Source organism: Mytilus californianus, unplaced genomic scaffold (genome assembly GCF_021869535.1).
Source record: "Mytilus californianus isolate M0D057914Y unplaced genomic scaffold, xbMytCali1.0.p SCAF_6, whole genome shotgun sequence".
NCBI lineage: Eukaryota > Metazoa > Mollusca > Bivalvia > Mytilida > Mytilidae > Mytilus > Mytilus californianus.
The window spans coordinates 64,488,554-64,501,451 of record NW_026262712.1 but is presented as its reverse complement, the minus strand read 5'-3'; the positions used below and the strand labels follow the sequence as shown (position 1 = coordinate 64,501,451).

General features: G+C 30.7%; 1 protein-coding gene across 6 annotated transcripts in view; it reads left to right on the top strand.

Annotated features, from left to right (window-relative positions):
- LOC127706293 (uncharacterized) overlaps positions 1-12,898 on the top strand; it is a 64,047-nt gene that overhangs the window by 17,440 nt on the left and 33,709 nt on the right. For 2 of the 6 annotated variants that reach the window (XM_052210810.1, XM_052210809.1), the window contains exons 6-8: positions 7,380-7,500; positions 10,226-10,465; positions 11,683-11,793. In XM_052210810.1, the coding sequence (XP_052066770.1) occupies positions 7,380-7,500; positions 10,226-10,465; positions 11,683-11,793 (472 nt within the window). Of the gene's footprint in view, positions 1-218; positions 363-7,379; positions 7,501-10,225; positions 10,466-11,682; positions 11,794-12,898 lie in introns of those variants that run through there. The other 4 variants (XM_052210813.1, XM_052210812.1, XM_052210808.1 and 1 more) reach the window with 4 other exon arrangements.

Sequence of the window (12,898 nt, the reverse complement as noted above, 5' to 3'; positions counted from 1 at the left end):
TGATTATAATAATCTCAGATTGAGACTAATAAGATTACAACTAACGATTCGATTTAAAATAACAGGGAATATGCAAAATAGATAAATAAATTTAAAAAGGTATTTCATGATTGTTGACAACAAATAAATATAAAATAACTGATCAAGATCAATGATTTGAGGTGCACCTTGTATTTGAAATTGGCGCGTAATAACTAAGTTCCGAATGAAAGGACACTCGGAAGACGTTTGCTAAGCGAATGGCTTCGTGACAACCAAACAACCTGTTTTTTACTGGAAATGTATAATTATTCCTTGGCTGAATTCCAAGAATAAAGCCGGTCACAAAAGTTAAAAGCGAATTATTTTCCTTTACAGGTAGGGTAAGTTTGTAAAATGCATGTCACAGTGTCAGGGCAGAAAATTATTTCTAACGTTCCGACAAGCATGACAGGACTCAGGAGAGATTTGTCACATAAACAACAGTAGCTTTTTATATCTTGGTACATGTACCTTCAAAATTTTGATTTTAAGGACCCATCATCCTTTATCTTTTTTATTCCCATCATCACATAAAACAGGAATCATAGATTTAAATTTTTTGTTAACCCAGTTGGGACACCTGGGAATATAGAATAGAGTATTCTTGCACTTCTAGTACATGTACATTGCCTATGTACATGTAACAGCGCATATGTTATTACGTCACTGAAAAGACACATTGTTCAATGACGTCATTTACACGATTGACCTCAGGATTGGTGTACAGAATTTCACTTTGTTCAACATGTTCAACTAGTTGCCATCCCAAAAAACGACTGATTACTCAAACTGCTCAGACAGTCTTGGAACATTCTGACTCAAAAGTCATCTACCCAAATCCTCCAGAACAAAACTACATGTACTCAAATAATCATATTCTTCCCTCAAACTATTCAAACTTGATAATGAAACATCCTTCCACCGAGCATTGTGATGACAACTCTGTTGAGTCATTCAAAGCAGCTGTCTGAACTGACGCCCATAGTAGGTAAACTAATATCAAATATGTCAATAGTTTGATCTTAATCATGTGTTAATATAAAACAAAATATAAATTTTAACTATATAAAAATGTTAAAATTGATTTTATTTTATGAATCTAAAATTTTACTGTAAATTAAAATACTGTTTGGTCCCCTTTCATGAAAATGCACAGTACAAATGACAAAATGAAAAACATACACTTCATTGTGTTCAAGGCATGTGCACTCACTACAAATTCACTGTACGTCCTTCAACAATGACCAAGCCCATACCTCATATATTCAGCTATAAAAGGCCCTGCGCAAGGGGTCTAATGCATAATTTGGGGTGGTTTTCATTTCTTTTGTCCATTACCCTCTATTCTGTATATATTAGCACACCATTATCATTTTTCCCCCATTTTTCTTTATTCTTTTATTTTTTGTCAATTTATTCCATATTCTGCAAACCCTTCCAAGACCCTTCTAAGTTGAAGGACAAATTACTCCTTTTTTATTATTTCAAATTATACATTGTACATGCCTAAAGTCCTTTAGGACTGAAGGTTGACATTGGTATGAGATTTCAAATAAACCATTCGACAGGTTGGACCCAATCCCTCAAAGATAAAAAAGTTCAGATTATGATTCATTTTAAAACATTGATCGTTATCTTGTAAACTTTAATTAAACTACTCTGATTGTAATACATGTACATGTAACAGCTGCTATTTGATCGAAGTAAAGCAATATCTATAAAATGTTATTTTTTGAATAAGAAAACCATGTACACATAACTTGTGCATCATCTGCATGAAGTATCAGCATATGGGTAGAGACATTTCCAGCAAGATGAAATGGGGTGGGTGCAAAATAGAAAATTACTCAAATAACTAGGAATGCCTAGAAAATATGACTTTTTTAACATCGAAATTGAAATGCACAAACATACTTTTTTAAGCTACATGTATCATAAATGTTGTTATAACTATATTATTCATTATGGTTTGTCTCATTTAGTCATTATTTGAGTATTGATTGTGAGACTTTATTAAACATTAATAATTCCCTGTAAATCACAAAAAAATGTCTACAGTGCATTTAAAGGTTTAGTGGTAAATCTTCCGTTAAAATAACTATTGAGAGGGAGATCTTACACCTCCGAGGTATTAAAATTTGACACTTATCATGTGATAAATGACTTGCCAAGTAACTTACTCATGAACGAGTAAATTATTCTATTTAACCAATATATTGTGTATATATATATATATATATATATATATATAAAAGTCTAAATTGAAAACAACGTTCCAACCTATGATTGCGTTGGATAAAAACCGGAATTTTTATACGTGTGCATGTAAAACAAATTTCTTGGTAGAAGGGTCTAAATACAGCACAAACAACAATTTCCAAAAGACCAAAAAAAGCGAAAAAGTCTATTTTAACAAAACGCATTTGACTAACAGGTCGAACAACTGATGTTCTTAAACCCTGCTGACTGCCATTGGCGATTGCCAAATAAATTGATCACCAGATCTAACGAAATGGATCTTGATATTAATTTAATACCAAACAGAAAACAATAAACTTGTGGAAAAGATGGTATACCACAAACATGAGGTGCAAAAATTTGTACACCATATCCGGATTATAATATACATATTAGCTAGGTAGGAAAATCTTTTTCTCTGTTGTAAATTAACAAGTAAGTGATATTGAATTGTAGTTATGTTCATTATTCATGTTATTTATTTAAATTATACAAATTTATACATATAAATTCCTGTTTGAAGACAGCACTGTGTTTGACATAGATTGTTATAATTAAAGAGGGATGTTGATCTATAAACAATCATTGATTTAGTGATCATAATGAACAGATCATTTATGGCACTGATAGTTTTATTGTCTTGGGAATTTTTTATGTAGTAACCTGTAATTATTCCATTGATATCATATCAGATGCAATTGATTAATGGGTACATTGCTTACTTGAAGCTGAATTCATTAAGATTATACATTAGGATAGGAAATTTGTTGAAAGATAGATTTTAATTGTGTAAGACTCCTGTTTAAAATTTTAGGACTTAGAACAGGCATATGGGAAAAAAATGTTATTACATGAAAAATTGACATTTCATGCACATAAGGTATTCATTTCATCTGCTACCAATTGAAAATTGCTATGTTTAATACATGAAAACCATCATGTAAGAATTTATTGTGCATGGCATCTGTTTGTTAAACAGTTTTTAAGTGATAAAATAATATTAAGTAATGTAAAGTACTTTATAAGTTTTATGGTCATACTAATTTATTGCTTATTATATAGTACCATGGTACTTGAATTTTATAATCTAAGATTTTACAAGTAATGTTTGATACAGGTGCTTCTTTTTGTGAAAAAAAACAACATTGTAACATGCTTCACTGATCACAATCCCTAAATCACTCTGAAGTCATTGAAAGGTGTCTTAAAAAGTCTAGATGTTTTAAAACTAATAAACAAAAATATATATTAGAAGGACATTAGCTTACAAATAAAAGGAATGGTTGATAATTGCTTAATGTCCTCCAGTTCAAAACAGCTATATTTCCACCAGTAAATAAAAGGACATGGGGTATGCATCAATAAAAAACCAAAAGACATCTAGAGTTCAGCAATGAGACAGATGCTTTTAACATGTTTAAAACACCATATAAAAAAGTATGAATATATTTTAAACAGACTTTCATATCACTATCATTAACACCAAGTTCCCAAATGACAAAAAACATTTAGATACATGTATAACAAAAGACAACCACAGATTTGGTCAAATTTGGTGTCGACCTGGGACATGAATGTTTGGCTGTGTATTTGAAATCTCAACCCTCCCTCTTTTAATCCAATACTCTACATTTTTCCATGATTACATATTCCAGTTAAGATACAATTATACAAAAATATCATGAGTTAATGTCACTTGCATATTAGTTTATATGAAACATTAATCTTCTTAAAATCTAAAATATCTGCTACTGGACATTATACAAGTCAACTATAACATCAATTAGTCATGGACATATTTTTAATGCAATTTAATATTGATGGTTATCATTGAACATTTTTAACTTGCTATGATTTTTCTTATAAATAACTCTACAATTCTAAATCAGTGCATGACTGACTCACACTTTCTATCAAAATATTTATGTAAGTTTCCAGGACAAAAGATTTAAATAAATAAAATATTGGTAGAGACTACCCATGAGAAGATTCACTTAATTGATCGTGTTTACCAATAGTTAAATTTTCCCAACTGGTTTGTACATAAACTTCTATAGAGATAGTAATCAATTCATAAGGTCAATATTTAAATGTATTTTTAATTTATCTATGACTATTTACATGTATGTATGGATCAGTATATATTTATATTCTATTATGTTGAAGTTTGCAAGTCAAAAAGGATATGTAAAAAAGCTTGATTCATAGAATATGGTATACATTAGTTGTAAGGGCCAATGAATTAAATAGTTACAAACCATTTCAAGCATTTTGTCAGGGTTAAGGTATATCTTACCTTATACATACGTTCTTGTATAAGAAAGAAAATTTTACATTTCTTGACATAATTAAGATTGTTTCATGTATTATTTCCAATTAACTACATTAAAATTTCAGACAATTGGTAATGTTGTTTATCCAGTAAGTAAGTGCAATTTGGCTGATTTAATGTAAAAAAACAGACTTATGGTACAATTGAATTACTGTCTAGCTTTATATTTTTCTAGTTGACTAAAAGATTTGCAGAATTCCTAATAAGATAAAGGGAACACAGAGAGAAAATTTGGAATTTAATTTTTAAAGTAACCCTTTTTTTTTAAGAGATTAAGAAAAAATGGCAGGGGGTGGGGGGTTAATTTCCATTCAGGTTTTCTTGCTTCTATACAAAACATTCAATTTTAAAAACATGCAAAGAAAGTACAACCTTTGATATGAAATGTGTTTTATGTAATAAGCTTACACATTCAGTAACAGCTAGATCCATGAAAACTACATGCAACAATTTCTCTCTCAGTTCGAACATAATTACATGTATGATCTAGAATAAGGTAAATCACAATAATTGTAAATATTTATCTAGTCTGATGGCACCAGACAATTGAAAGATCAATATATATATGATTAATTCATACATTGTATAATGATGAAATATGTTTTTTCCTGTGATAACAGTTTCATGTATTATATGTGGATTGACCTTTTGAGACTTATTGTTAAGTAATTGTATAAATAATTAAGAAATTCATGTGAACAAAAGAATGCAGAAATATTCAAGTACAAATGTAAGAATGTATGAAAATACTTTTGAACACTTAATAGTTATTCTAATACATGCTAAATAATAAGATTTACAAAAAATTGATTGCACACAAGTACTATTATATCCTGATTCATAAGTACATTAGCCATTTTTGACCAAAAAATATACATGATAATAATTTATAAAGCACAAAGTATATATATAAATAAGAAAGAAAAACACCATTTTGTTTTCAACAGCTTTTTTAGGGTAATTCCTGAGTTTACAACGTACCTTTTATATTATCCTGTTGAAACAAACAAAAATGCTTTTATTTAGATGATAGATAATTTTCAAGAATTCACCAGAAAGATGTGTAATTATCATTGCTAAATATTACAGCATTACATTTTTATACGACCACAAAATTGTCATCGTCGTCGTTAGCGTAGTCCTAAGACATTTGGTTTCCAGACAATAACTTGTGTATAAGTGTATGGATCTCTATGAAATTGTACCACAAGGTTCCATACCACAAAAGGAAGGTTGTGATTGATTTTGGGGGTTATTGATTTAGTTGTTTAGGAATTAGGGACCAAAAGGGGCCAAATACAAGCATTTTTCTTGTTTCAGGATAACTTTAGTATAAGTGTATGGATCTCTATGAAATTGTACTGCAAGGTTCCATACCTCAAAAGGAAGGTTGGGATTGATTTTGGGGGTTAAGGCCCAAACCATTTAGGAATTAAGGGCCAAAAAACTAGGATTTTCATGTATCTGGACAATAACTTGAGTATATCTGGTAAGTCTATGGATCTCTATGAAACTGTGGAACAAGGTTCCATACCATAAAAGGAAGGTTGGGATTAATTTTGGGGTTATGGCCCTAACCGTATAGGAAAAAGGGGCCAAAAACAATACTTTTCTAATGCTTTGTATACATTGCTTATTTCTTGACCAGTTTCAGTAGGGTTTACTTCAAAGTCTTGAATTCTAGTAGTTCTTTAACATGCTGAATCTAACCGTGTATTATAGATTTTTGATTTTGGGCCCGGTTTTCAAATTGGTCCACATTAAAGTCAAAGGGTCCATAATTTAACTTAGTTTGATTTAAAAAGAATTGAATTCCTGAGGTTCTTTTATATACTGAATCTAAACATGTATTTAGATTTTTGATTTTTGGTCCAGTTTTGAAGTTGGTCCAAATCGGTGTCCAAAATTAAACTTTGTTTGATTTCAACAAAAATTGAATTTATGGAGTTCTTTGATATGCTGAATCTTGCTTTTTGGATTTTTGGCCCGTTTAATTTATCAAATTGGTCCATATTGAGGTGCAAAGGGTCCAAAATTAAACTTTTTTGTTTGATTTCATCAAAACTTGAATTCTCAGGGTTCATGGTAGGTTTGTTTGTTATTCTGTAATCTGTATAATAGATTAATTTTCAGATCGCTGTTTATATAATTTTTTTTGATGTAGTGAACCCTTTTAAAAACTTAGCTTAGATTGTCCTTAAATAAAGAAATCAATTAAATTCTTGGTGTACTTGGATATTTATATGTTGAATCTAACCGTGTATTTAGATTTTGGATATTGGACCATAATAGGTAAAAGTCCAATTTCAAATTTTTCAGCTCTTTGACCCCATTCATTTTGTGTCAGAAACCTATGCTGTGTCAAATATTTAATCACAATCCAAATTCAAAGCTGAATCAAGCTTGAATGTAGTGTCCATACTTGCCCCAACTGTTCAGGGTTCGACCTCTGCGGTCTTATCAAGCTGCACTAGAAATGCACATTATACGACCACAAAAATTTTTGTGGTCATATAAAAATGTAATGCTGTAATATTTAGCAATGATAGAAAATTTATGAAATTATGATCCTGATCTTTAAAGATTCATGTACAGGATAGCAAATTTATGAATTTTTATGACCCTGAACCATTATACCATGTGGCAAATGTTAGATTTTTAGTGTTATTGTTTTTAAGTCATTTCACAGATAAGATAAACATTTTTCAAATACATACTTTGATTCATTGTGATAAAAAAAAATTCAGCGCTTGTCTTAGCATTGATATTTATATAACTTTTTTTGCAGATATGAAGGAGTAATTGAAGATGTTAGCAGTACAGAAGATTTCATTTACATAACTGATCCATATTCCAGTCCCTATCATTACATTGAAGATCATAACTCAGCAATGGAGCCACCAATATTGGTATATATATATATATATATGAAATAAGTTTTTATCATGTTTTTTTTAAATATTTATATTGCAATGATCTATAATCCTTTTAAACTTTTATTTTTAGCTCACCGGGGCCCAAAGGGCCCCATGTGAGCTTATGCCATCACTTGGCGTCCATCGTCGTCTGTCGTCGTAAACTATTTCAAAAATCTTCTCCTCTGAAACTACTGGGCCAAATACCTTCAAACTTTAACTAAATGTTCCTTAGGGTATCTAGTTTATAAATTGTATCCGAAGTTTGTATCCATCGACAAACATGGCCGCCATGGCTAAAAATAGAACATAAGGGTCAAATGCAGTTTTTGGCTTATATCTCAAAAACTAAATCTTTTAGAGCAAATGTGACATGGGATTAAATTGTTCAATTGGTCAAGATCTATCAGCTCTGACAATTTCAGACGAATCGAACAACCCATTGTTGGGTTGCTGCCACCGAATTGGTAGTTTTAACAAAATTTTGCAGTTTTTTGTTATTATTTTGAATATTATTATAGATATATATAAACTGTAAGCAACAATAATGTTCAGCAAAGTAAGATCTACAAAAAAATTAATATGACCAAAATTGTCAATTGACCCCTTAAGGAGTTATTGCCCTTTAAAGACAATTTTACACAATTTGTTCAAGTTTGCTAACATTTAAAAATCTTCTCCTCCGAAACTACTGGGCCAATTACCTTCAAACTTTAACTAAATGTTCCTTAGGGTATTTTGTTTATAAATTGGATCCGAAGTTTGTATCCATCTAAAAACATGGATGCCATGGCTAAAAATAGAACATAAGGGTCAAATGCAGTTTTTGACTTATATCTCAAAAACTAAATCTTTTAGAGCAAATGTGACATGTGGTAAAATTGTTTAATTGGTCAAGATCTTTCAGCCCTGAAATTATCAGACGAATCGAACAACCCATTGTTGGGTTGCTGCCACTGAATTGGTAGTTTTAACAAAATTTTGCAGTTTTTTGTTATTATTTTGAATATTATTATAGATATGTATAAACTGTAAGCAGCAATAATGTTCAGCAAAGTAAGATCTACAAAAAAGTTAATATGACCAAAATTGTCAATTGACCCCTTAAGGAGTTATTGCCCTTTAAAGACAATTTTACACAATTTGTTCATCAAGTTTGCTAACATTTAAAAATCTTCTCCTCTGAAATACAGGTGAGCGATTCAGGCTCTTGAGAGCCTCTTGTTTTATATAGGTTTTGTAGTTCACCTGTCCCATAGGGTTAGTACATGTAGTATAAGCTATATCCATCATCTATATTTCTGTTGTCTGTCAATCCATTAACTGTTTACATGTTGATTTGTTCAAAAATAATGTATGGGTGCATGCACATGATAAAGAAAATTTTTGATTCTGAATGGTATTTTTTTTCTGTCATCATCTCTGAAATAACAAGACCAAATCTTTTCAAACTTTTTTTAATCAAGAAATAAATCTTTGTTTTTGTCTCGCCTGCGACGAAAGTCGCAGTTGGCGTGAAAAAGGTACAAATGTATTACTATCTGGTGGCGGCGTAAACTATTTGTATAAAGCTTTATATTTCAGAAGGTAGAAGACCTGGATGCTTCATACCTTGTATGCAGATACCTTAAGTTACGAAGTTTCCGTCTGTCATTTGCCCATTGTCCTTGACCTCATTTTCATGGTTCAGTGACTGCTTGAAAAAAAATTACAGTTTTTTTGTCATGTGAATTTCTCATGTATTATTGTAATAGGATAGCTATATTTGGTATATGGGTTCCTTGCAACGTCTACATGTCCGTAAGGGGTACATGTCAGACTGGCAGGTTTCATCTGACCTTGACATCATTTTCATGGTTCATTGGTCATTGTTAATGTTTTGTGTTTTGGTCTGTTTTTCAAGTACTGTAAGCAATAGGTCAACTATATTTGGTGTATGGAATGATTGTAAGGTGTACATGTCTGTCTAGCTGGTGTCATCTGACCTTGACCTCATTTTAATGGTTCATTGGTCAATGTTAATTTTTTGTGTTTTGGTCCATTTTTCAAGTACTGTAAGCAGTATGTCAACTATATTTGGTTTATGGAATGATTGTAAGGTGTACATGTCTGTCTAGCTGGTGTCATCTGACCTTGACCTCATTTTCATGGTTCATTGGTCAATGTTAAGTTTTTGTGTTTTGGTCTGTTTTTCAAATACTAATAGCAATAGATCAACTATATTTGGTGTATGGAATGATTGTAAGGTGTACATGTCTGTTTAGTCAGTATCATCTGACCTTGACTTCAAATCCACGGTTCATGGGTTAACATTAAGTTTTTGTTTTTTGGTCTGTTTTTCAATTACCATATGCAATGAGTCAACTATATTTGGTGTATGGAATAATTGTAAGTTGTACATTTCTGTGTGATAGTTTTTATCTGACCTTGACCTCATTGTCATGGATCTTTAAAAATGTTAACTTTAAGACTTTCAACATAAAATCAATGGTCAGTAAAACAGGCGAGACATATCAGCGTGTGCACTCTTGTTTACTTTCAACCAATGAAAGTCACTGCAGGTATTTCTCAAATTAAACATTAATTTGAAATTCAAAAATATTGAAATAATTTGTTTTGGTTTATCCAGTTTAATATAATTTATGGAAAGAAATGTAAAGTGACACTTAATTATATGGCCCTGCTACTCTCTAAACATTTATTCTACATTTATCAACAGATGACAGCTGGCCAAGTCGAACAGCTGGCAAAGATGAGTAGGTTGCCCAAGCCTTCCCCTGACCAACAAATTAGATTTTTTCCTGCAGTCAAATTACGAAATGTTACCTATCATCCACCAGAACCAACAAAAGATACTGCAAGCAAGCAAAGACCTGACATATCTAGTGATACTAATACTGATATTGATACACCTAGACTGCCAACACGAACAGACTCTAATAAACAATTATTCCAAAAGGTATGTAGTAGATAGGGCTGGTTTTAATGTATATGTTTAGTGGTAGATCTGACCTGTCGATCATAAAACTTTACTCTGTCCTCTGAATACAAAATTTGTGCTGGAAACATCAAATCCAGTGTTTTGATTGGTTTATGTCTGAGTCTAATAATTATACTCAAAATGTTTATCACTGTGAGGCCTGGCCTTGCTGTCATAAACATTTGGAATACAATTATCATACTCAGAATCAGAATTCAACCAATCAAAATACTGGATTTAGCGTTTCAAGCAAGCATTTTGTACTCCAAGCACTGAGTAAAGTTTGATGACCAATAGCCCTGTATTTTAGGTTAGAATTATAATATAGATTAAATATTTATATTATGCTTTACATATATACATGTATATACTTGTATATTGTATCCTAATACTGCATGTAGTTTCTGTAATATAATGCATGGAATGAACTTCTTAGATGAGGTGAAATACTCGAGACAATTGCAAATTAAATGCATAATATTTTACACTGCTCGCATGGTGCTCTATGTATGCTATTTCACTTACAAAATTATATGAATACTCTGAATTACTTGGAAATTTCTTTTGAAAAAGCACTCAACTGATTTGCACAATATTGGCAAATTTATCTGTGTATTGAACTTTTTCCAATTTAATTTCTGAAATACAAAAAACTACAAACTACTGTAAATTAAGAAATAACTATGTGCATTATATTTTTGATTGAAGTTGTTGATCAATGGACAAAAAAGTGAGTTTAATAATTTTGAATTCAGGAAATGCTGCATACAAAAATGCTATCTAAATTTGAAATGCAAAAAGTGTTCTTTTTTTCAGCAAGCTATCCTGTTGCAATTTTCAAGATAAAAACAACGCAATTTTTTTAATTTACAGTATATGAAAAGTCTAGTAAGATTATTACTTGGATCAAGTTACATGTATACCAGACTCCACAGACTGATTTGTCATTCTGAATTCTATCTATGAATGGCTTATTTAACATATTATATTATTATCTGGTAGTTAGTTAGAAGTTATCTTTATTTCTTTGTAGCTATCCTTAAAAGGAATATTTCTTCTAATAAGTTTTGGCTTCCTGCATGATTATTAGTGCAAAATTAGATATCTAACTTCACTTTAATCAATATATATATACTCGCTTTATGCTCAGCCTGCAATTTTCATTTTCTTTTGCTCTGATGCCAATATCTTTTCAGAATTCTATCCCTGACAATGAAGATGGAGTTAGTATTGATAACAAGTCTGAGATAGAACGTTTACGTAATAAACTACGACAAAGAGAACAGCAAAAGCATCTCGGACATGAGGTGGTTTCATTGTTTTTATTAATTAGTTCTTATAGATTTATTTTTGTTGAACCTGCAATATTTTGTCTCAGAAGCAAGACATAGCAATCGTACATTCTGTAGTCAACATTTAGTTTCAGAGTGTGGCTAAAAAATTTTAAGACATCAATTTCATTGTCAAACCTTCATAGGTTTTTATGAAACTTGGACAGAAGCTTTTTTTTATGACCAAAAGACAGTATCCAAAGCTAAGCTATGCAAAAAAAAATTCATTTTTCCGTATTCAACTGATAAATGGACTTAAGGATGTACTAAGGTGAAATTTTAAAAATCTAGAATTTAAAATTGATACTTTAAGTCAGAAGAGCATAAGTTAAGGAACAAAATAAGTTAAAAATATTAATAGGTTATGGAGCTCCTTTTCGCAATATTTGATTTTTTTAAAACGGCGGGAAAAGGCTGACTCGGACTTTTACCTTATATTTGCATTGGTATTATTTGGGTCTCAAATCGAAAGAAGAGAAATTTAGAGTCTGCTTAAATTTTGGTAAATGACCTTTTATGAGCTATTAAGTCTTTTGTGAAAAGAAAAATGGATGTTATGGGGCAAAATATTTTACCCTGTATTGAATGAAAAAAACAAGGAGTCTGAACATCTGACCCAAATTCCTAAACCTCACCTAAGTACATCCTTAATCTTTTTTTTTTTGAAAATAATTACGCAGTCTAAGGCTAAAATTTTCAGACATCAATAACTGTGTCAAAGAGTCATGGAATTTTATGAAAATTGGACAGAAGCTTTTTTTATAATCAAAAGACAGTATCCATGGTATCCAGAGCAAAATTGTAAAACATTTTTTTTTATTTTTCTGTATTTAACTGATAAAAGGACCTACATTTTTTAAGCTGATAACATTTTGATACAGTCTGCTGTTAAAGTATTTTCAACATCAGTTATAAAGAGATAATGTCTAAATCCAAGTTTTGAAAATATATTTTTCATTTTTCCATATTTTACTGATAAGTGACTTGATTTTCTCTGCAAACAACATTTACAATCAGTCTAGAATTACATTTTTAAGACATCAATAAATTTGTTAAACCTTCAAATAATGTTTTGAATCTT